The following is a 25,761-nucleotide window of genomic DNA, read 5'->3' as shown; positions in this document are numbered from 1 at the left end:
AGATCAGAAAATGTTGCAGAAACAGAATGAACCTTTTCAATCCTGGTTGCATGTCCTGCTTCTTCTCAGGGGCGAGTGTTTGTGTGTGTGTGTAGAGGAGTGCATTGTTTTTACAGGTGCCCTAAAAGCTGATGAGGCAAGAGGCTAGTTTGATTTTCACTAGTTTGATTTTGGTGACAGCTCAGAAGTCTGGCATGGAAAATATACAGCCCAAAGAAGGCAGACAAACACACAACACTCCATTTATTTCCAAATTAAATTTAAAAGGCCAAATATATTTTCCCACTCTTGCAATTTACTGGAAACAAAGTTTAGAGTATATATGTTATTAGATAAATCATTCCATACTTCTGCAATGTTGGTATTGTTAAAAACAAAGAATCGTCAAGATTCCCAGCATTAGCTGGAACCCTCTATGGTTCTCCTGGCTGCTGTTCAAGGAATACTTAAAACACAGCGCAAGAGCACCATCTACTGATCAATCAGTATGCTATGTTTATATGCTGTCTTTCTCCCCATTGGGAAAAGAGGTCTTGTGCCAACTTGAACATTACAAATCTATGAATTACAGTGCACTTTACAAGCTTATCAATTGTATCCTAAAGACTTGTCGGTTTTATTTTCTCTCCTCCTACCAGATGATGTGGTTGACTGCATTTTAAACTTTCTTTCAAAACAAAATATAATGGTTGTGGGACCCCAAAGGATATTCTTCTGGTAAGTGATTACAGGCAGCAGTAAAGCATAATTGTGGTGAAAATGATAAAGTACACAATTGTTTGCAAAATAAAAGGTTGTATTCCAAAGTCAACATTTATAATTATGTGACTAACAAAAGTTCAAAACAGGTAACAAAATGTCAATAAAGATCTAACGGAAGGGCAGAGGAGAAAACACTGTATAACTGTTTCTAGGCAAGACACTGGTGATTATTGGCTATCTATACAGTGGTGCCTCGCATTACGATGTTAATTCGTTCCAGCGAAATTGCTATAGAACGAAAACATCGTAAAGCGATTTTTAAAAGCCCATAGAAACACATTAAAACCCGATTAATGCGTTCCTATGGGCTTGAAACTCACCGTCCAGTGAAGATCCTCCATAGCGCGGCCATTTTCACTGCCCGTGCAGCGAGGAATCTGTCCTAGAAAACAGCGGGCAGCCATTTTTTTACCTGGCGGCCATTTTGAAACAGCCGATCAGCTGTGCGAAAATCATCGTTTTGCAATGATCGGTTAGCAAAGCAGGGAACCGATCATTGCAAAGCGAAAAAACCCCATAGGAAACATCGTTTTGCGATTGCAAAAACTTTGTTGTTATGTGATTGCGTCATAAAACAAAGCGCTCGTCTTGCGAGGCACCACTGTAAATGAATTGCAGGTATTGAGGAAAAAGGTTTATGTAAAAAAGAAATTCTGACCATGCAGGCTCACGTGTACATCAAGCTTATCATCTGTGAGAAAATGTGTTCTCTGAGACCATTTTTGGTGCTAAAATTGGTCTTTTACCTCTTCTTCCTTTTGTTACCTGAAACAAGCATACCCTGAATGGCAATTAAGTGTCCAAAATGGCCATAGAAATAGTAAGCTAAATCCCAAACTAGATGGAAATGTTCAATTTGAGAACCAAAGCACTTGAGAGCATACGGCAGTGAAACAGAATATGAAGAACCACTGCCTTGGCCTCTTCCACTTTAAAGACTTTTTGCATTTGGCAACATTTTGAGAGATGCTTCCCTTTTTTGCTTTCTTGCCTATTTTTGATTAGAATATCAATTTGGAACATTTTGATTAGAGCATTAACCAATTTCCTTTTCTCACTATCAGGAAGATATACATTGTCTCACAGCAAGAACAAATTACATAGAACCTGGAAGAATCCCGGAATGTAAACAATAAAAAAGGAACCCATTCCTGCTTGGAGCAAATATATAGGAGGTGGACAGGACTGACCAGATGCTCTACCATATGATAAACACCAAGAGTCATGGCGTAGTATAATAAACTGGGCATTTTTATGGTACAGCTGGCAATGCATAATCTTTTCCTAATTTATGAGGTTGGCACATCTGGTGCGTTGCTGTCACTCTAGCAGACTGCTTCTTCCCTATGCAAATCATATATGTTGTGTTTCAGGTTTTAAAAAGCTACCCTTCCAAGTCAATGAAATGATGATGTCATTTGGTAGAAGCATTATCGCTAACCTCCTGCTCACAGTACTATTCACCTATGAACACACAATTAAAAAAACCAAGATGGCAATGTGTAATTTCTTTTCTAATTTACATAGTTTCACAGATGACTGTTGATTGGTTTAGGATTCTTCACACAAAACAAAAGAACTGGTTTTCTCTAGCTTCCATTAAGATGGGACAAGACATGTTGCAGCAATCCCAACAACTGATCTAAAGGAGAGGAATGATTAAATGACACGGGTCCAGAAAATATCATCATTACATAGTAGGTAGAGCTATCTAGATGGAAGCACTAAATTACTCTACCATGGAGAAGTACATGGGGGCCGGAAGGGGGGCAGGTGAGGTATGTTACTGGATGGAACAAAATCAAGGGAATCCAAGGCAGTGTGTCCTCTGTTTTATAGAGGAGAACATAAAAGTTACTAGACTGCACAAGAATTTCATCAACCTGCATTTTACTCACAAAATAAGCTAGGGATGGAACACTTCCCTTTTCTTTTCAGGACTCTCTTTATATACTAGGCCAAACGTGCTGTAAGAACACACATAGTAAAAGAAAAAAGAAAAAAAAAACAGTCCTTTAATATAGCCAGATTCCTGAAGGATTAGAGTGCTGACATATCTTTTATAGGATCCTTGCAGAAAGAAAAGCCTGAAGGATTCTCCCCCGTCCATCCATTTGAATTATGTAAAATTTTATATACATCACTGGTTTGAATCAAATCAGTATATATTTGAATCAAAATACTGTATAGTCATCCCCCACATGGCAAAATATACAAACTGTGACACTTTATGAATGGCAAAACCCTAGTATCACTCAGTTATCTGAACATGCTGTATGTTGTTAAACCACTGTCAGCATCGGGTGATGATGATGATGATGAGTGTGTCCTTTTCTGCTCTCCTTTCATACATTGCTTGGCCACGTGACTGCTACTGTCATGCTTGTTTCATCTCCCATCTGCAGCATGCTATATGGGAAGAGTGGCTGCACTGTCCACCAGTCTCTTTTCTCTACGAGTGTATCCCAGTCCACACTGGGGGTGAGGGAAGAGCAGTGGCAACGAGACACAATATGAGAGGCCTCAAGAAGGACTTCTGCAGTACATTCACTTCAAGAACTTGCAGTGCTTCCAGTGTTACATGTTCTGCCCCAAAAAGCAATAAAATCCCCATGACCTTTAAAAGGCTGGAGACTACTGCTCGCAGGTCTACAGACCTCAGTTATTTCTTTAAAAGAAGAAAGTGCAAGTCTCGGATGCAATGATTTGAAGTCTCTTTGGCTATCCTTTTAAGTTAGATCAAACTTTTTATCCATATCCACCATGGATACTTGCAATAGCCAGGAAACCGCTTACAGTTTTTGATGTTTCTCTCTTGTAAGATAAATGGCGCCCATGTGCTTCAGGCTCATAACTGGGCATCTAAGTAACCAGTGATTCTCCTTCAGGGTGTGCATCTTGCCAATGAGGTTTATCATACCCACCTATGTTCCTGCAGCTTCCTTGAGTTTTAGGCTGTTGCACATCTGCACACGGAAGGTTCAGAGTTGGGAGATTATTACACATCTCTTGTTGGCCACTGACAGATTGAAAATAATTGTCTGAGTCTTGTTCGCCCCCAGTGATGTCCACCACTACAACTTCTTCAATGTTCATCTCGCCACTTGCTTTACTTAAAGTGTCTTGCGAGCCATCAGCATATACTTCTTTGCCACTGTTACTGAGGTGAACGATCTTCTCCTCTGTTACAAAATCTACGTGTTCCACTGTTTTTTCATCTTCACGTTCTGGCAACACTGGCTTATAGGACGATGAAGTTACAACAGAGATATATTTGCCTTCTGGTTTTATGTCAAAACTGCTGCTGACTTGGCTCCTTACCACAGAAACCTTAAAATGAAAAGCGAACAATTAGCTGCTAGTTGCAATTCCCAGAGGGGGTGGGTGGGGAAGAGTCCCCAAACCCATTCCAAAGGTGAACATGTGGAAGTATATTGATACATCAACTTTCTTTTTTCCTCATTTTCCCTTTGCCCTCACCACTAGTATATATTAAGCTATTACGGCAAAGGATTTGCTTCTTCTGTCCTATTGTTTATAAAGACAGAAGAACTGAGGCAAAAATCCAAAGGGGTAGTTTCAATGGATAGCCCTTTTTCTGCCAGGGGAAGTGGGAAGAGCTGATCCTGCCGACACCTGTCTTTGCCAGAGGGCTGGATAAACCCTCCAAAGAAGGCTTTCCTGCACATGTAAAGGCCTGCATGAGAGAGGAGAGAGGGGCTCTCCTGGGCTGTGTAAGCAGTGTCACTAGGACTGTACTGCTCAAAAAAGGACACAGAAGTTTTGCACAAGCAGCTATGTTTGCTCAAAGCTTTCTCCACTCAGTTAGGACTGGTTTGCCCCCTCAACTCCCTGAAGAGGCTTTTCAGGGAGTTAGGCATTTGCTGTGGAGCCAGATGCTGTGAGTTCAATTCCCCACTGTGATTTGTAGGAGAACAACCAGATGGTGTGGCCTTGGCAAGCCACATAGTTCCAGAGTGGCCCCAGCAGAAGGGAATGGTAAACCACTACTGAGAATTGTCTATCTAGTAGACCCTGGAAAAGGTTGCCATGACTTGGAAATTCTCTTGATGACACACAATTCATTAGAGAGGAAAGGAGAAAGGCTGGTTTTCAATGGACCAGTTATTGAAACGATATACAAATATTCTAACCAAGATCATTCTAGGAGCTACAGGAAATTGCAAAATTTCTGTAGAGCGACTGAATAGCAAGTTAAGATGCAAGGAATACTTTCAGGTCATTACCCAAATTGTATTCAGAAGTGAAGAAGATTTTGTTTAGCTACCTGGTGTCAAATGGCAATTAATGGACTACTCTGGGACGCTCGCCCTGAAATAGTAAGGGGAGGCACCCCTCAGCTCAACCCATGCACTCTTTTTATCAGCTTTTAAATAGGTGGTTCACAACCCTCAGGGTAAAAGAAGTGACTAATTTCTCCTGCTAGTGTGTCTCTATGGTGTCATCTGCCTTCCAAATAAACCAATAAATTAATCCATGGAGAAACATACTAGAGCTGCAGTGGTCATTCTGGATGCTTCTAACAGAAGAGATATGTCTGAGACACACTTAACTGGCACATAGTGCCATTTCCAATGTGGAATATGTGAGAGCAAGAGAGAGTATCTATATTATCAGACTCCAAGCTAATCCTGTGCAACTGTTGTGGTGTATGAGACTAGAGATGAGCACGGACTACTGGTTCAGTGGTTCGTGCTGGTTTGTTTTCCACTACAACAGGTATTCAGCACTTTAGCGCCCCCACTCTTATATACACATGTGGCAGGGATTGTGTTGTGGGAAAATTTAAGTGGTAGCTGTACCAGCTAATTCAACCACACTACTTCACTGCTACTGCCAGCATCACCATCAGTTTGCTTCCACCTCAACTGCCAACTCAGCAAGAAGTCCAACAGAAATGTAGCAGACATTGCCTTATACAGAAACGAAATGGCAGTCATCCCAGCAATCTGACGCAGGAATAAACAAAACTCAAGGGGAACAGAGACCTCACATCAACCACTGCCTTGAAAATGTCATGTGCTGGTGCTGAGACTACCTACCAGAGTTTCTTGGGGAGCCTTTTTCTACTTACTCGGTGTGCTCTATTGAATATTGTTTAGCTCCTGAAATTACCACTGATTACAATTATATTAGCCAAATTTTTTGCAAGCTGCTTTGAGTGTCTCTTGGGGTTATAAAACAGGCCATAACCATCCTAAACCTCAAATAACACTCAGTCTGTGAGATATTAAGACATTCTAGAGAAGGAAAGATCTGTTGGTCCCTATAAAGAACTTACCAGAGACTTGGGAAGTTTAATTTTCTTCTTATATGTACATACATAGACTATTATGAGAACGATCAGCACAAGAAGTAAGACAAAAACACCCACAATTATAAGCACTGTTGAACCTACAAAATAAAGACATCATTTATTGTCAGAGATTTTATAGTATATTTTAGCTATACTACTATTATTTGACAAATCTACATTTTACGTGTATTTTAAAGCAGCAAAATTATCTTTTCTGTAATTTAAAAATTTCTTCCTTGGCTGTACACAAATAATCTGAAAAGTGTCATGGAAGGTAGCTTGGAAACAAGCTGAATGTCCATATTGTCTAGGAACACACAACATGATAACTTTAAAATAGATGGTACACTATAAGGAATACAAGAAGTTACCATCAATTTGCCACTGTGCTGCTGCGCTTGCACTGGTAGATGCAAATAATATGGGTCTGGCTGCTTTTAGCAGAACAATGCAAGAAGAACTGATGTTCTGGTTTCAGCCAATGTCTTCCCAGTGCAAGTTCATATAGGCTGGATTAGATTTTACTATTCACCCACAATCATTCAAGCCTAGATCATGGAAACTCTCTAGCCAAAGGGTTTGAAAAAAGTACTGTGGAGTAACCACAGATCATTAAAAAACTGAGTGTTTGACATGCAAAAGTCTTCATTCAGAAAACTCAGACCGGTGAAGACTGGTTGGATTCCTCCTTCAACAGTATGCATGGTAAACTGCAACACCTTATTTGCATCATGGGAGATACCATCTTGGTCTTAATCCTATTACAGATCACTTTGCCCTTAAGCAAGAAAAAGACTCAAAACTTATGGTAAGTCTTTTGGTATGCTTCCCACAACAATGAGGTGGTCACAGGGCTGAGATACTTCCGTCCAAGCTACTTGCTGAAATCCAGTAAAATCATGGATAGACACAAAGAATCAATGGAACTAACAGTAGCGTTGACTCACCAAATCCCCACTGATTCAATGGGCCTGTGCTAGTTATGATTTACTCCTCAATTTCAGTCATCTTGTGTTTAAATTATGTAATTGCTTTCTTACCTGATGACTGTTTAGGTGGAAAACTAATACAGTTTTCTTCTGATTCTTCCCCTATCACATCATTTGAAACTGAAATGCCCTGAGCTGAAACACAGTATGAAGCATCCCATGATGGAACATGGAGGTTTTTAGTACATCTTCTACGTGGACACTCGTCTAACATAAATGTTGTGCGCTGTAAAAAAGAAGAGTTTTATATTTAGAGAACACCTCTGTGATTACCTGTGTTCTAATATGTCCTCTTTTGGTTGACAAAACTATTGCCTTTGATCCCGCTACTTCTCAAAACTTTTATCTTCTACTTGCTAAACATTAACCTTCTTGATCCATAAACAACAACACATTGCTGCAAATTAAAACTGTTCAACTAACAAGCATGAGTCAACACTGTAGTGGTGCTAAGAGAACAGTTTTTTTTTCCTGATCTGTTATCATCATCAGCTGTTCTTTCCTTTTGCAAATGCAGGGTGCACTGTAACTGGCTTGTCTTTTCAAGAACATAAGAAAGTGTTTTGTGTGGGTTTCCCCCCCCCTTTTATTAATGCTATTGAAATATTCCAATATTTTAGTGTATTGAAAACTGCCAGATTCCCTTCAGTCTTTCTTAACTGCTACGGCAGTAAAGTCTGGTTTTGCCTGCGCTGTCCTGCCTTAATTACTAAATGCACTTCCCTACATTTCCAGACTTGCCTGTTTTTCTTTTTTTAACTTGCCTTTTAAGTTTTTCTGTTTTAACCACTTATCTTTGTTAGAATATACAAGTGTGCAACCCAGCATATATACGTGTGTATAAAAGAATTAACGTGATGTTATTTACATAATAGAACACTGTAAACAATCAGATTCTATCTGGTTTTAGCCAACGGGTGTTAAGTGGGTTAACTGTCAGATAAAAGTAGCAGTGACAGTTAGGATGAGGCTTATTCTGCTTGGTCTGTTTGTAAGCATGATGTTTTTTTCTTGAGAAGTAGTGTTTTTTTTAGTTATGCTGCCTGCTATCAGTACACTACTAAGGAAACTATTATGAACCTGTTATATGCCTGTCAAGCACAAGTCTATTCCAAGTAAAATATTCAAGTACTGTTAGTTTATTTGTCAACATGTTATACAGTAAACATTCTTGAAGATTTTCCATGGCTAAATAAATATAATTTCAACTGATTTTATCTGTGATCCATGTGGTTTTTTTATACTCACACTTGATCCACTGTGTGTGTAAACTCTCAGAAATTTCATCCACCTTAAACTAAAATCTCTTGCCTTTTCAAATTCCTGGTTGCATCATTCCTGTCTTGCTTCTGCTCTTTACTGGCCTCCCTCTTATAGCACATTCACTTCAAACGTTTGTTCCTCATTGCTAAATACTTACATCATACTGTGCTTCATTCTTTATTCTTCCACACAGTCGTTCAGGGTCCCTCCATTAAGCTAGCTCTCTTGTAGTGTTTTTTCCCCCTATCTCTCATCTCCATTCTTCTGCAATCAGTATTCTCAGCCTGTGGAAAGCCCTGCTTCCTGGAGTTCTGAGACTCTCACTGTGCCTCCTTCTGCTGAAGCCACAGTTAAGCGCCATTCATGTTTTGTTAATGTATGTGGTGTTACATGTGATGAAGAGAATGAGCCACCCCAATCTCACTCTGCTTTGAACATGGAAAGTGGCAAACTGAGTGGGAAGAGTGACCTATGCCGGGGCCCTCTCCAGACATCTGGAAACCTAAAGATCATCAGGATTCTGGCTCACATGGAGAGGCTGTTTATACACAGGAGCCATCCCCATCGTCCTCAGATCATCACTTTTGTGTGTTGAAAGCAACAGCAGTGACGGTGGAGCTTGCATCATTCTCCCATCATGGGTAGGAGCCACATGTTAATAAAGCCTCAGATGGAAATCTTTTTTTCAGGCTTTTTCTTGCCTTTTCACAGTTACAAAAGGTAAACTTTAACTAATCTGAAACCTTACCTTCTCACGGCTCCCCTTTTCCCAAAGGAACACTTCATAGGTGAAATCTGTGAGGTTTGCTGCTACGCTAAGTGGGTATTTCTTGCGATATGGAGTGAGAGGATTTTCAATATTAACATGGATCTCATCATTAACAATGGAGAGGTTAAGCTTCGGTGGCCCTATTTTACCTGAAAGAGTTGAACACTTATTAGTAACATTCACAGTGCAATATTTTCATACAATAGGAAAGCTTAGTTTTCAAAACCAAGAAGATTGAAAAGGTACCAAAATGACTGAAGCAATATGGGATTTTCAGTGATTAAAGACTTCCTTTTTTCATCTCCCTTGTTTACCTAGCAGTATTTAACCAAGGGCATGCCCGGTGCCCACTGTCCCTCTTTGAACCTGAGAGCTCTCATATCTGAATAAAGTAATTTTAGTTTTTCTACTGAATCCAGAGTCTATCATTCCTTTGCTTAGCAGGACGGTATTCCTGTCCCCCACATTCCATTGTGTGGGTCACAGCTGAGACTGACAATATAGCTGTACCGTCTTATATTCCCAAACTTGCACTTCAGGAAGAGGGTAAGGAAGAACCAGACAGTAAGTGAGCAATCACACTTGTATTAACATCTATGGAAGCTGTGAGGCCATCTTTATGAACTATAATTTGGATATTAGCTGACTGGATAGCTCGGTGGGATAGGCATCTGGCTGCAAAGCCAGAGGTTGGGAGTTCAGTTCCCCACTGTGCCTCCAAGAACAGCCAGCCAATGTGGCCTTGGGCAAGCTACACAGTCCCAGGACCCCAGAAGAAGGGAATGGTAAACCTCATCTGAGTACTCTCTACCTAGGAAACCCTGAAATGGGTTGCCATAAGCCAGAACTGACTTGATGGCACAGACACACATACCATATGGATATTAACAAAGTCACATTATAAATAATACTACTAATTTACCAGTGATCATGCAAAAATAATGCCCACATCTAATGCTGTTGGATTGCTAATCAATTGCTGTCATACTGAAGCATACATTATAAACTTTGCAAATACAGCAAAGGCAATACAGTCTTTCACACACACAAAAAAGGTGAACATTCAATACCTAAAATCACATGTTTCACATTCCAACTTACCATTCCTGATTACAGTAAACACATCAGATGTTGTATAGTTAGATTCATGTAGTCCATCAAGAGCTTTGACTCTGGCCCAGAAAAAATCACATTGTTCTATCTTGTGTGTAAGATCACAATAATGCTGCAATATGTTCACACAGTTGGCAACTTCAGTCCAGTTGTTGCTGCCAAAACTATTGGGGGAAAAATGTCAAAGCTCAGATTCACAAGATTACAAACAATGATAAAATTCCAAAGGAAGATTGTCTAGTCTACGACTGACACATTTTTAAGACATTAGAAGGTAACCAGCAACAATCAAACAAAAAAGGAGTAAAGATTCAATAAAAGGATTACACAGACAATAAGGTAAAAGTTACACTTCAAAATAAAATATTCTTACCCATAGCAGCGCTTTTCTACAATAAAGAGAGGCTTTGAAGATCTGCCTTGGTAATTCCAGTGTACAGAGGTATTGAAGTTGTATGATTCTATGGTAACGTCAATTGGTTTAGGCACTAAAAATAAATTAATTAATAAAATTTGATGCAACAGAATTTAAACAAGCTAGAAAAGATCCAACAAGACATTTGTTTACATCCATCTCTATGCATGCCTAAAAGGTATAAACTGAACATACATGCATGGGGGTGTGGCAGTGTACTGTGTAACTGCACTAACATGTTTCTAGAGTCCACCTGTTATCTGTTGGATCCAAATGGATCACACAGTTAAAAATATGGGAAAATGTGCACTCTTTATGCTTCAAAACTGGAGAGAGATGAGTTGTACATAAAAATGCAGACATTTAATCCCTGCTATTTAGTTCACGGCTGTAATAGCTCAGTGAGTTAGGTATCTAGCTGTGGAGCCAGAGGTTGGGAGTTCAATTTCCCCACTGTGCCTCCAGGGAGAATAGCCAACCTGTGTGGATTTGGGCAAGGTGCACAGTCCCAGGGCATCCCCAGAAGAAGGGAATGGTAAACCACTTCCGAGCATTCTTTGCCTAGAGAACCCTGAAAAGACTGCCATAAGTCAGAATTAACTTGATGGCACATTTATTTATTATTATTATTATTATTATTATTATTATTATTATTATTATTATTATTATTATTATTATTATTATTATTATTATTATTATTATTATTATTTAGTCCATTTGTCAAAACAAGTGTAAGCAAATGTGGTACAGTCTAAACATATTTTTGATAATCAGTAATAAAGTTTTGAAAATCCAACACAAGCTCTAGCTGTGGCAATACTGTTTCTGTATGTGTGAGTTTTCTGCGTTTTGAGCTTTTCAGCAGCTCAATGGCACAAACATTAGGGGATGAGAAAAGAAATAAAAAGTAAAAAATATATCTCTATCTATCTATCTATCTATCTATCTATCTATCTATCTATCTATCTATCTATCTATCTATCTATCTATCTATCTATCTATCTATCTATTTATTTGATTTCTATACAGCACATCTGGCTACCAAGGCCACTCTGGGCAGTTCACAACAGAAAATAGGACAATCAGCATCAATAAACTAAACTAAAATAATGTCAAACAATATAGAAGAACAGACATACACTAAAGCATTATAAATCAATTACCAATGGTCAGATAGAGGAGGCTCATTCTGTTATTATTGACTTGGCAGCTTTGTTTACTTATTTACTTATTTAATTTCTATAATGCCCATTTGGCAACCCAGGCCACTCTGGGAGGTTTACATAATACCGGACCGGGGTGCGAAGACAGACCTCCCAGCCACCCTGCACGCACTACCCTCCCCACAGCTGCTTTGCACACGTGTGCGCATGCCAGCGCTGGCGTGAGCGCCCACCCATCCCTTCACACATGCGCCCAAGTGCCTGCGCGAAGGGGTGGGCGGGCTGCAGGTGCTCCTGCGCATGTGCGAAGGGGTGGGGGAGTGCTCATGCCGGTGCTGGTGGGCACTCCCCCATTGCTTTGCGCATGCGCCCAAGTGCCTGAGCGAAGGGATGAGTGGGTGGGTGTATTTGCATGTGCCCCTGCGCATGCACAAAGGGGTGGGGGAGTGCTCACGGCGGCACTAGCGGGCGGGCGCTCCCCCACTGCTTCGCACATGTGCCTGAGAGTGCGCATACAATCGCACGCACCTGTGGGGGGCCCGCCTTCCTCGGAGGCTCAGCCCGTCCACCGTCCCAAAAAAGTTGGGGACCGCTGCCATAAAACAAAGTATAAAAACAAACAAAGCAAAAGCGGACAAGAAATAAAATAATCAATATAATATTAAAACATGAAAACAATTTCAATAGAACATTAAAATAAAATAAAGAAAGCGTGGTGGAAGTTGAACATTAGCGAATTCTAGTTATTTTAGCACTATTGTATCAGATGTCGTAGAGGAAGCCCTGTCTAAATAGAAATGTATTGAGCAACTGCTTAAAGCAGTGGTCCCCAAACTTTTCTGAGTCGCGGACCAGTTGGGGAGGGTTCGTTCGTGGGTGGGCAGGGCATGCTCGGAGAGGGAAGCGCTCATACATATGTGCAGAGGGGCAAAGCATGCTCACAGAGGAGCAGAATGCTCTCGCGAAGGGGTGGGACCTGCTCGTGGAGGGATGGGGTGGGCTTGCGAGGGGTGGGGCACCTGTTCATGTGGATGGTTGGCCGTGCGTGTGGGTGGATGGGTGGAGTGCATGCAGGGGGGGAGATCTGTCTCCACGGCCAGGTCCTGTCATGGCGACGGACCAGCACCAGGCCATGGACTGGGGGTTGGGGACCCCTGGCTTAAAGGATCCGAATGAAGGCAGTAGGCAAATATTGGGTGGGAGAAGATTCCACAATCGGGGGGCTACTGCCGAGAAGGTCCAGTTTCTGGTTACTGTTTTCCGGGCCTCTGTTGGGGTCAAACGTCTCAGCTGTTCAGCCTGCGAAGATCTTATAGGATGGGCAGATCTGGTTGGAAGGAGGTGTTCTGCCAGATAATGAGGTCCCAAACCGTTTAGGGCTTTGTATAGCACCATCACCTCTGTTTCTGTCATCCGCGGGCAAGTTGGGCTTTTTCCGAATTGGTCTAATGAATGTCTCCTTGCACCACAGAGGCTTCTGCGGTTTAACCCACAGCACCACCATGTCTGAAGACAAAGCTGGGTGTAAAAAGCCTATTGACCAAAATCCTGTTGGTGTTCATGTAAAGTCTATGTAACTTATAGCAGCTTATAGCAGCTAATTACAGTATCAAGATGCCAACCAGGGCATTTTTCAATCATGTGTTTCGGAATGAACTTCAGTGCCCAACTAATGTGCTCTGGCACTTCACCAATTAGCTACAACTAGCCTCAGCAAGTTCTGCAAAGATTATGTGAACTCAATACAGTTCAGACCCTTGGTTCCTTAATGGGCTTACAGCATGGGGCATAGACTAACATGGTAGTCTATATATCAGCAAAACTGGTTACTAAATTTAGGTGGTTGTAAAAATACTCGAACCCAGAAGTGGTCAGTTTTATAGTGGATGGACAGGAAAACCCACAGAGCATGAAGTCCTATTTCCAGGTGTGCTACCAAATGTGTGTCTTCTTCCAAGATAGGATCCAACTGCTGGATGGCTAGTTATATTATCTCTGAGGCTTTAAAATGCAAAGGTCTTGGCCATAAAAGAAACCACTATATGTTATGTTCACTAGATTTTGGTTTGGAGATTGAAGGATAACAGATTTGTAAACCAACATTATTCAGATTAACTCTGACATCACATATTTGAGTTTTGCCAGTCTTTATTCATGAAATAATCTTGTCCTTGAGTGATGAGTAGTGCTAGTCACAATTTTTTCTTTACTACCGAGATCTTCTCACCAATTGTTTTTTCCTATGAGTAATTCAGAATTCACCGTGGTCTTGCTTCCCTTTTCGTGTCTTCTCTTTGAAATATACATTCTTAATTATGTATCATTATGCATTTCAATGGTGCATCTCTTGACATTCAGTTTCACCTCGCTTTGAGAGAGGGGAGCTAGCAATTTCTCAGTAGCCTTCCCAGCAACTCCAAGTAGCCTAATTATTGAAGGAAGATTCAGAAAAATTTTGCAGTTTGGAGTTCACAGATCCGACCAAGATACTCGACTAAACTCCACTCTTCCCTCCCATCTGGTTTGATGCTCCTTCTTACTCAACTGTCAACTATCCATGACCAAGCCAAACAGCATTCCACGACCATCCAGCATGCTGAATCTTGTCTTCGGGTTCTGGCCCTTCTGTTTTTTAATAAAATCTTCAAACCTTGGGATTCTTACAAACCTGTCACCACATTTCTCTTGTGGCCTTTGAAAACAGAAGAAATAATTTCAGAATATGGGCCTAGTGATCGGTGTTTTTGCACTACTTGGTCCAAATACTGAAAAGCAGAAATAAAGTTAATTCTTAGTTCTAACTGGGGAGACTATCCCTGTCCCCATGCTCTCCTTCAGATTGCCACAGCTCAGGAGAGCCACTGTGGAGTAATTGACTAGGACTTGGGAGACTTGGGTTTAAATCCTTGCTCTGCACAGAAACTTACTGGGGATGGGGTGGCACTAGTAATATCTTATATACTCCTGTAGTGTTGCCATATGTCAGATGCAACTTGATGGCACATGGCAACAGGCCGTGCCATGGGACAGAAACGGCATTGGTCGCCCTGTGTGATGACTTATTGAGGGAGGCCGACAGGGGCAAAGTGTCTCTGTTGGTCCTCCTCGATATCTCAGCAGCCTTTGATACCATTGACCATGGTATCCTCCTGGGGAGGCTCGCCGAGTTGGGGATAGGTGGCCGGGCTTTTGCTTGGCTCCGTTCCTTCTTGGAGGACCGTCCCCAGAGAGTACAGCTTGGGGAGAATGTTTCGGCCCCGTGGTGCCTTAATTGTGGGGTCCCACAGGGGTCAATCATCTCCCCAATGCTGTTTAATATCTACATGAGGCCGCTGGGAGGGGTCATCAGGAGGTGTGGAGCGCAGTGCCATCAATATGCGGATGACACACAGCTCTACATCTCCTTTTTTCCAACTACAGGAGATGCCGTTCTGTCCCTTCGGCGTTGCCTGGAGGCTGTACAGGAATGGATGCAGGAGAACGGGCTGAGGCTGAACCCGGACAAGACGGAGGTACTGAGGGTGGGCGCCCCCACACCTGGGGACATGGGAAACTCCCTCATTTTTGGGGGGGTGACCCTGCCCGCCAGGGATGGGGTCCGTAGCTTGGGTGTCCATCTTGACCCGGCGCTCACCATGGAGACCCAGGTGGCGTCCGTGGTCCGTTCCGCTTTTTTCCATCTCAGGCGGATAGCCCAGCTGCGACCCTACCTTGATGTGGGGTCTCTCACCACTCTGGTGCATGCGCTTGTAGTCTCGAGATTAGACCACTGTAATGCGCTCTACGTGGGGCTACCTTTGAGATTGCTGCGGAAACTACAGGTGGTGCAGAATGCGGCGGCCAGACTACTCAGTGGGCTGAGAAGATACCAACATATCTCCCCCACTCTGGCAGCATTGCATTGGCTGCCCATCCGATTCCGCAGTGATTTCAAAGTGTTAACGCTTACTTACAAAGCCCTAAACGGTTTAGGACCTCGATACTTGGCGGAACGCCTTCTCCCACCTAGATCTACCCATGTCACTCGCGCGAGCCAGGAGATAAGGCTGAGGAGCCTAACGCCGAGAGAGGCCCGAAAGGAAAAGACCAGAAACCGGGCCTTCTCGGCGGTGGCTCCTCGCCTTTGGAACAACTTGCCCCCTGAGATTCGCGTGGCTCCCTCGCTGGGCATTTTTAAGAAACAACTAAAAACATTGATGTATAGGCGGGCCTTCCCAACAGAAAACCCTTGACGATCTTTTTTTCTTATTCTGTTCTTTATTTTTTTTTATTTTTTTTTACGTTTCTGCTGTAAAGTCTTAAAATTACATTGTTGTTTTTACTGTAAGCCGCCTAGAGTGGTCTAATATGATCAGATAGGCGGGATAGAAATTAAATAAATAAATAAATAAATAAATAAATAAATAAATAAATAAATAAATAAATAAACAAACAAACAAACAAACAAACAAACATAAAAGACTATAATTTTCTCTGTTTGTTCCCCCCTCAATGAAAGCTGAAAATTCAGAAGACTCTAGAATTGAATATCCCATTGGGAAGCAGAGTCCAGATCCAGCAGCATACTTTGGCATCTAATTACTGGATCTGGAAAGCTCTTCTCTAGTCCCTACCACTGTAGTGCCCAAAAGTGCTCCATGGAGTTTCCCAGCCCTATGAAGCAAGGATTTAGTTTGCATAGGGAGGTCCAGAAGGACTGCTGGGTCTAGAAGAAGCAATGGGATTTAGCAGACACAAATGGTGAGCTTCTGACCCAGGCCCAACATGAGTAGAGCACAATCACCTTAGTAGAGGCTGCTCATAAAGAGTGGCAGACTTAAGTTAGATGATTCAGTATCACAGAGAAAATGGATGAGACATCAGGCATGAGGTGAGCTCAAGATTACTTTTATTTATATATAAGATGGTGAGGAATAAACTTCATGGCTCTAAAAGAAACCCATGACTTCCTCCTGTACAAGTTATGTTTTTATTCATATACAATGACCCTGGGAAACGTCAAGTCCCATATGAATATCTTCCATCTTTCTTTGGCTTGTGTTGGGCAAAAGAAAGTTCTTAGTAAGCTGTACAGATTTTCAGCTTTCATTAAAGACTAAAATTATTGCCAGTTTTGCTGCTCATCTCTATTTACACACCTTGTCTTTATACTATAAAGTATTAACACAGACGAAACAGCTGCACAGGCAAAATGTTACTGTCTGACACAAACCCTATGTTTAACTCTTCCACCAAAAACAAGATTCAAGACAATATGCTTATCATTTTATTTAAAAACAAGCAAAATATGGTATGAATGGAATTCTATTCATGGAAAGCTCCGCAAAAAGAAGGGAGGGGCAGTTTTCGCATATTCCTACATTTTTCTGCATCTCCTGGTATAACCTGCCATATAGTTCCACAGGGAGCAGCTGACTTTTGGTATCACAGATGTTATGAAGTAATCATAATCCAATGGACCAAAAACTCTTCCATTATAGAATGACGTGTTGAACTTTGGCATGTGAATGTTGCATATAGGTTAACAACAAGAGGATGGAGGGGGGAAACTAAGAAGCAAATTTAAGAAAAACAAAACAAAAACTAATAAAAAAGATCAGGCAGAAGAAAGGGAAAAGCATTATACTTATCAGTATTCACATAAAGAAACAAACCTATGTATTGTAACATGATCATTTTCTATAGTTTAATGGTTTGGGTCTCTGGCTCTGGAGCCAGGGGTTGGGAGTATGATTCCACACTGCGCCCCCTTGACCGAGGTTGGACCAGATGATCCACAGGGTCCCTTCCAGCTCTGGAGGTCTAAGATGATAATGATTACACACAACTTCAACGGATGGGGAAAAATGAAACTAAGGAACTGATTATTATACTTATTCTATCTTTTTTATATACCAAGAAGCTCACATTTTGTAACCCATTTCTTAGGAAGTGTACTGGGGGCCTTGCAAACTCCTGCTATGTAAAACTTAAAACTTTATTTCCCTAACAATCCAGGTCCATAAATGCAGCAGAGGCTGCATCTCCACTGGTAAAGAAATGCAATTATTGTTTTTCAACGTAATTCAATATGATGCTTTAATTCAAAATTTCCAAATTAGGTCTGGAATGTTTGAACTAAAGGACGCTATTACCAAAGGTTTCAGGGGCCCGGGGGGAGGAGGACTGCTCATATTTTGAAACGGGAGCTCCGTCGTACCCATTTATTCCTAGGAGCATACCACAATCATTTTTTAAACATCTGCTTTCCAGAAACAAATCCATTTTTTTTACTATATGGATTTTTTAAAAACTGGGAAGAGTGACTATAAGTTGAAGTTAATTTGGTAGCACACCATCATTTATTATTATTTAATTAATTTTACTCTGATCTTTAGCTGAAAAGGCATCCCCTATACAGTAATAAGATCTAAATCTGAACCTTACAAGTAGAGATGGGGGTATTCGTATACGAATATCCCTGCGCAGGTGGCATTAACTAGGGTCCAGCCCCATGGGGACGGACGGTCTACTCACTTAGCTGCTGCGGACGCAGATGGCACAATTCTACCAATGGCTCTGCAGCGTGCGATCTGCTCGCTGCTCTTTGACCTTGCAGCGAGGCTTGTCCTCCCGCCTCCTGCCAGGAGTGGCAAGTGGACTGCATGCCGCAGAGCCATTGGTAGGTTCACGCAATCCACGTCAGATCGGTGAGTGGACCGTCCAGCCTCGTAGGGCTGGACCCTCATTAACACCACCTGTGCAGGGATGTTTGTACATGAATACCCCCATCTCTACTTATAACACAAAAAAGAACAGGGAGAAAGAGAAAGCAAACCAATTCAGCTGCCGATTCTTCCTGCTGTATACTTGTTCTTATAAGGACCAAATGAATGGAATTTAACTAAAGAAAAAGGGAGGCAAATTGAGCTGGTTTCTCTGCAAAGCAGAAGTGAAATTTCTTTACTTCCAGCATGGGTGGGCAAAATGCTGTCCAAAGTTCCTCACAACCTCCACAGGCAATTTAAGGAGATATTTAAAGGAGATTTGTAATGGCTGCAAGGATCAAAATATGTGTAATATGAAATTTTACTTATTTTCAATCAATGACCTTAACTACATGTTTTATTTAGATTTTTTGAGGTAAGTTTCAAATCATAAAACATGAAATAGAACATTTAAGTGCAACAAATGGTGTGACAGTGAACAGGAATGAGATATTTTCTATCAGATAATAATAGGTGTCTCAAGATTTACTACACATAAACAAATGTTATGGCTCTAACAATGATGCAAGATGTACCATAAGCAGTTAGGAGCTAGTATGAAAATATGACAAAAATAATATCAGATTTTATGGAAAATCTATTAACATCATTTCAGTCTGTGCTCTAACTATACATGCCAAAAAAGAAGAGATAGAAAGCTTTTAGATAGGTATTGAGGAAACTGATAACAACAAAAGCAGGACTACTAATAATCGTGGTGACTAGAATACAAAAGCAGGCAAATTGGACCAAACACTTTTGTCAATTTGGCACAGGTGATAGAAACAAAACAGGAAAGCAGCTGACAGGCTGAAATTCCATGGTGTAAATGTATACTGTACTTTACAAATTGGATGATGTCATCATTCACAATGAGGAGAACTTTTAATATTGGAAAATCACCATCAAATTGTTGGCAATTATCCCTAAGCAATGATGGGATTCTTGTTGGCAATTTTCAAATATTAAAGGCACCCCACACATTCCAAGGTTCCCAAATGCTTCCCAAGGAGAAAAAGGGTCCTCAGGGAGCCTCAGAATGTGAAGCAGGGGATAGGAAGTTTCTAACTGAATACAATTTAAAAGATCTGTCACTGAATGATGACATTATCAGGCTTGCATGGCGTAAAATTATAAAAATAGAATTCCAGCAATAGCATTTGTGAAGGCCACAATCTGCTTTTAGCAAATACAGTACATGCTTTATGCAACCAAACAAGATGATTATACCTGTGGACATCACCTGAAGACCAACACAAGAACGTGCCAACAAGCATGGAAAATAAAACAATGGCCTACAAACTTGAAACACTCAGCATGCATACCAATCATAAATAAAGGTGCTGAAGATTTCATTAAATGTAGGACCATCACACACAAGCAAAGCGATGCACAACATCTTATAATGAAGACCTTTGCCATATATGGAGCAAGAAATGGTAGATTTTCAAGCTGGATTCAGAAAAAAAGAGGTACTAGAGATAATATGGCAAATAGACACTGCTTCTCCTAGAATACGCCATTGAGCTATCTAGCAGTGGTCCCATAAGGACTGATTTGAAGGCACATGACAACAAATTCCACTATGTATGACAAGCTTTTCGCCAACAAACAGTGTATCACACCCTTACTTTTACTGAGGCAAAATTCAATTTTCATTCTGTCAATAGTATTTCCCATCAAGAGACATGTATGGTATCGACTACTACCTTTTTGTTTCTCTCCCATCAGAAAGTGGAGAGCAACATAGCTACAGTACTCTGACTTTTGATGCATCCAAAATCAACCTCTAAGATTATTCAGCAAATACGTTTTCCATCTTTTTATCCTTCTTCTGACATTTATTTTGCCTTGGAATATCAGCTGTAACAATCGTACATTTTGTTTTTTAATACAGTATGTGACTGAAGTAATCTAGGGTGGGTGTTTTTTTCCTGCATTGTGTGTTTCACCCAAGTTCTGTGAAAGCCCTGCAAATCTGTCAAAGAAGTAAATCTAAGGATTATGTGATGTACTAAACTTGAGAAAGACGGCCTTTTTCTTACGAAATAAGGGGGAAATTTCAGAATAGAGTAAGACTTGGGACTTCATTACATGATTCCTAACACACTTTAAAACAAGCCATTTACTTGAGTGCTTTTTAAATAATTACCTACTGTCTTTCACTTGTCATCTGAAGATCCTCTGGTCACTGCAAAGAACTCAGAGGAGTGTTTTAGGATACACACAGCTCCAAGGCCAGGTTTTCTTGGTGTGTGTGTGTTTTGGTCGGAGACCCTCGCAACTAGTCTACATGAGCTGGGTGTGAACCACAGAACACTACATTGTGGTTGTGTGCTGCTCATCCATCATTCAAATTTTCTCACTGAGGAACCTTGGAGTTACTAAAACATTACAAAACCTTTTAAAAACAATCACTCCTCTGTAGCAACAGGAACCAAAGGGCAAACAAGAGTCCCATGTAGCAGCATTATTTTTTATGACAGAAGTCAGTATGACAACAATTCTGCACGTAGCAGTAGTCTTCAATTCAAATGCACTTCCTTGTTTGACTCAGCCTTGAGAAATGTTTTTCTCTATGACAAAGGAGTCGGGAACTCACCCCTCCCCAAATTATTAAGTTTTACAAACAATTAAAAAAGACAACAGCTAGTTTCTGCTAGCAGTGACTTGTAACAAAAATTAATTTTTCCTGGAAACATTAGTTGCATAATTCCAGCCTGATAGAGAGAACCCAGTTATGATTGCTTCCTGGGAAGAGAAATCCACTCAGCAATTATGGATAAGAACTCTCGGTAATTGTTTGTACATGTTCAAATTTGAACATTGAAAGTCATCGAAATCACATTCTGCTGAATTTTGATTCAAGGTGAGGTTACACTATGAAAATAAATCTGGAGATAGACAGGGGGGTCAAAGTTGGTTTAAAGTCATGTGGTAGCCATGTGGGTTTTGGGTCAATTTGTGTGTCCCCCTGGGAAACCTTTTAATCTGTTTTTAAACTGTACAGTGGTGCCTTGCTTAACGGGCGCACCGTTTAACGACGAATCCGCATAGTGACGCGTTTTTTGCGATCGCTAATGCAATCGCAGTGCGATGTTTAGATAGGCTAAACATTGCATTGCAATGATTGATAAGCGTTTCACTTACCGATCTTCGCACTGCGATGTTTAGAAAACAGCTGATCGGCGGTTCCAAAATGGCCACCCGCAGCGTTTTCGCACCCTGCCTTCGTTTACTGGGCAGCGAAAATGGTGGTCGGATGGGGGAATCTTCGCTTACCGGTGAGTTTTCTCCCCAATAGGAATGCATTAAACTGAGTCTAGTGCATTCCCATGGAGTTTTCCCCCGCGCATAGCGACAAATCCGGATAGCGACGTTAATCCTGGAACGGATTAACGTCGCTATGCGGGGCACCACTGTATTCTATATTGGTCTAGGGGGCTATCTGGGCTTTGTCCTGTGCTCACCCACCCTCACTCTGGCTGCCTCTCACAGTCACTAGCTGCTGCTGCTGTGATGTTAATTTCAATATATTTATTTATTTATTTTTAATACCTGCATTCTGGCATAGTACTAGTTCAGTATGACAGAAAAAAATTAAAACAGAACGAGCACATGTGCAGGGACACACACACACACACACACACACACACTGCGGAGGAAAAGCTAGGGAATTCTGGGGCTGACCAGAGGGAAGGAACATCAATGAGTGGCAAAGAGAAAGTGACCAGAGAAAGTGACCAGATCAGCAGCTTCTAGGCTTGCAAAGGAGAAAGGATTCCTCACCGCCACCAAACCTTCCTCACTCTGATCAGACTGCAAGGTTTCCCTGCAGCCTGAAACTGTGATCTTGGTACCCTTACTTGACAAACACTACAGACACAATTTACACTGACAGAGACCTTCATATGTGCCAAAATGCTTCAAATTAAATCAGTTTCACCCATAATTTAAAATAAACAACCCTCTTGCAGCCCAATAAAATACCTTGTTTTCTAACAAAGAAACCCAAAACACTTCCTGGGCAAAAAAAATCAGAATTTCAAAATCAATTTCAAACATGCTAAACCAGATTCAAAAACTGGTGTGTTTTTACATGTAACCACACAATCACAACATGCCTTAAAACAGGCTGGAAAATAATGAACGAAGACTGGGATGTATGCCTATCACCAAGGAATATCCTTCATCACCTGTAAGTTAAGTCAGGCCTCACTCTCGTTTTTTCCTCCCGTCAAAATGGGGCTGACTTAAATGATGTATGTAGTCATCCGTTTTTCCCAGCATTGCCCAGCAGCCTTGTCTTACTAGCTGCCTCCCAGTAAATTTTTGTCTTCCCACGATGTGCTCCAAAAAGGAGTGGGGTCGGCGGGGGGGGGGGGGAGTTAAGAACTAACCCCAAATTAATTCTCCCATGGGGTGTGTTTGTTCACGTTCATGACACTTGCAAGATCAACTAAGTAGCAGAACTTGGAAAGGTAATTTCCCAAACATTTCCTAATGAGTCTTTTCAGTCCATCTTCGCCTAACAAAGAAAAGTACGCAAAATTAACAAAAACTGAACCAAGTACTGTACACCGGAACGGAGCATTAGCTCATGTAAAAAAAAAAAAGATGAGGAAATAAAATCGCGAAGAACAAAGAAAGGAAACGGGTGGGGGTGGGTGGGCTGCGTCTCTCGCTCCTTTAAATCAACAACTCTAAAATCAGATTAAAAAGGCAATCCGTACCTCGCCTACATCGCAGTGCTCTGCGAATAAAAAAATGAAATGGGAGAAGGAGGAGGGGGGGTGGAAAGAAGTGACCAGCAAATTAGGGAGGAACGGAGCTTCCAAGCCTTCGAGAGAGCTCGGGAATTCCCAGCAGCCAAGGCCGCCCCAAACCCAGGAAGGGACCTCTCTTTCCTCCATGCTGGATCTAAACAAGCGACCGCCTGCAGCAGGCCGACCCCGACCCCTCCAAGCTCTCCCTTCCGCTTCAATCCCCCCGCCCGCCCAAGCCCGCCAGCTTTTTCCCTTCCGTCCTACCTTCCGCCTGCGGTTTCCGCACGCCAGGCTCCCCGCAGAGGACTGGGGACGAGAGGACGAAGGCGAGGAAAAGTCCCGCAAGCCCCACCATCTTTCCCACGAACGCCCTGCCCGCCGCCCACACAGGGGACCGACCCAAAAGGCCCGGGCCGAGGCGCCGAGGGTCCCCCCGAGGGAAGCGGAAAAGCCTCCCTCACTTCCGCTCTCGAAGCCCGCGGCCTGCCAGGCGCCCCCCCCTCCCTCCCTCCTCCAAGACCGGCGGGCGCACGGACGCCTGTGCCAGGAATGAGGGGGCGCGCGGGCGGACAAGGAAGGAGGGAGGGGGCGGGGTTGGACTTTCAGCCGGGGAGTTCCCGCTCCGCCGAAGTGCCCAGAGAAAAGCAAGCAAACAAAGAGGGCGCGAGCTTCATGTGAGCCCTTCTGTCCCGGGACTTCCTCACGACTTCCACAGGTTCCATGGAGTACATTTGCAGACAATGGCTACTGGTTGTTTGCTTTTGAGAATAACATTTGAATTCTCTAAAATAATAATTTCGGGTCTGTGCACAGCACAAGGCAGAGGGGAAATCTCCTTTTAGTCATTTATTTTGTTACGATTGTACATCGTATAGACCAGATGGGCGGGGTACAAATCCAATCCAATCCAATCAATCAATCAATAAACACTACTATATCACTAGCCAAGGTGCATGTGGGATTTTTTGTTGTATGTAGAGAAATAACGTTGCTGAATTTCGTGTCATTTCGGGTCACCCCCTTAACTAGAGTAGGTGTGTGAAGCATCATTAGCTCAGGGGGTTTGGGTCGCTGGCTGCGTAGTCAGAGGTTGCGAGTTCGCTTCCCCGCTGTGCTTTCTGGACAGAGGACTGGCCTTGACGATCATCCATAGGGTCCTTTGGAGCTCTGCAGTTCAAAGATGATTATTATGTTATCCTTTGCTACTTCACCTCAAGTGGCAAAATGGTTGGCCCTGTGCTCATAATTTCGGGAGGTCATTAAATGATATGCCATGTAAGTACCTCTGGAAAAGCACCCCAAAACTGTTCCCAGAGAGAAGACACTTCTCCTGATCTCCATTCCTAACTTCTAGTAGCTATAGAAAATTGCTGATGATGAGCATAAATGATAAGCAGGTTTATATGAGAATTTGGAATTCTTATGATGTTCAGTTCCTAAATCAATAGAACCTTGTGATTTTTCTGTAACATGCCCCCTCACCTAACGTCTACTCGCACCTTTCTTTGTCCACATTTTTAAAATATCATTGATAATTGTACTTTAAATATTAAAACACAGCCAACCCTATGATTAGGCAGAGTGAGGCTAATGCCTCGGGTAGCAAATGTGGGCACAACTGTCCTAAGGACATAGCTCTTCTGATAGCCATCACCATTCTCTTGTCATGGAGGGCAGAACTACGTGTACTATACAACCATTCTTCACTCCCAAAACTAACCTACTTCCTTCTGACACGTTGGAGGATGCTATCTTGTTTCCAGTGTCAAAGTAAAACTTATTTGACAGTCCTGTTAGCTTTGCATTTGGAATGGGATGATTTTGTCTTTTGCCTTAGGCCGTAAAATATCTCAGGCTGTCCTTGTGCTAAGGAGACTACATGCACAATTCATGGTTTTTAAACTTACCACAGTACAGGAAGTAAATACCTCAAAATGAAAGTATAATGAAAAAGTGTTAACCTAACTTATTTCACTGTTGTGGTGGTTTTGACAGTTGAGATAATTGCCTTACTCCAAAGGTGAAATGAAATCCTTCAGACGTTTGTAATATTCCTGGGTCTTATGCCAAAGACCAAGCATTTAAGACATTTAAGCCCACTTCTCTTTAAAACAGCTTTTCTTAGTTGGGTTTAAGTTCTACAAGTTGAAAACTTCCCGAGGCTTACTTTTAGGTAATGTTTTTGTTCGCAAGTCCTCCGTGGGCAAGGGGAGGTCCAAGAACTGCTTAATCGTTGCCATCACTGCATAGAAGAGCAGCTTATGCTGCAGCCATGTGACTATACCCAGACTCTTGGACTTTGAGGGGTGACCCTATATGGGTTCCCCCCCAGCCGCCTAGAGTGGTCACAATGACTAGATAGGCAGGGTATAAATGGAATAAATAAATAAAATAAAAAATAATAGTCCAAGCAAGGTGATTTGCATTCACTCCCTTGCCTCCCCCAGCTCATGGAGCC

The 25,761-nt window shown here is 41.9% G+C and overlaps 1 protein-coding gene and 1 long non-coding RNA gene across 2 annotated transcripts; one reads left to right on the top strand and one right to left on the bottom strand.

The window, feature by feature from the left end:
- Positions 1-591: 591 nt before the first annotated feature.
- Positions 592-2,019, top strand: LOC144585957 (uncharacterized). Its single transcript, XR_013540607.1, has 2 exons — positions 592-717; positions 1,827-2,019. It is a non-coding gene; the product is annotated as an uncharacterized LOC144585957 (long non-coding RNA).
- Positions 2,020-2,508: 489 nt separating this feature from the next.
- IFNGR1 (interferon gamma receptor 1) lies at positions 2,509-23,802 on the bottom strand. Its single transcript, XM_020779205.3, has 7 exons — positions 23,568-23,802; positions 10,587-10,701; positions 10,202-10,377; positions 9,080-9,249; positions 7,120-7,294; positions 6,065-6,177; positions 2,509-4,092 (listed from the first exon to the last, which is right to left on the bottom strand). Exons 1-7 carry the CDS (start codon positions 23,656-23,658, stop codon positions 3,625-3,627), a joined length of 1,308 nt encoding a protein of 435 aa, XP_020634864.3. The 5' UTR covers positions 23,659-23,802; the 3' UTR covers positions 2,509-3,624.
- Between the last annotated feature and the right edge of the window lie 1,959 nt (positions 23,803-25,761).

Source organism: Pogona vitticeps, chromosome 1 (assembly GCF_051106095.1).
Source record: "Pogona vitticeps strain Pit_001003342236 chromosome 1, PviZW2.1, whole genome shotgun sequence".
NCBI lineage: Eukaryota > Metazoa > Chordata > Lepidosauria > Squamata > Agamidae > Pogona > Pogona vitticeps.
Note: the sequence above shows the minus strand (reverse complement) of the source record. Positions and strands in the feature narration are given on the sequence as shown.

What these genes read in the sequence shown, in the direction of transcription:
- IFNGR1 (XM_020779205.3), bottom strand. Translation starts at nt 23,658, where the DNA reads ATGGTGGGGCTTGCGGGACTTTTCCTCGCCTTCGTCCTCTCGTCCCCA. An exon ending in GCGGAAACCGCAGGCGGAAG is followed by an intron (nt 10,702 to 23,567) that starts GTAGGACGGAAG and finishes ATTTATTTTTAG; the next exon opens with TGCCTAAACCAATTGACGTT. An exon ending in GTAGAAAAGCGCTGCTATGG is followed by an intron (nt 10,378 to 10,586) that starts GTAAGAATATTT and finishes TTCCCCCAATAG; the next exon opens with TTTTGGCAGCAACAACTGGA.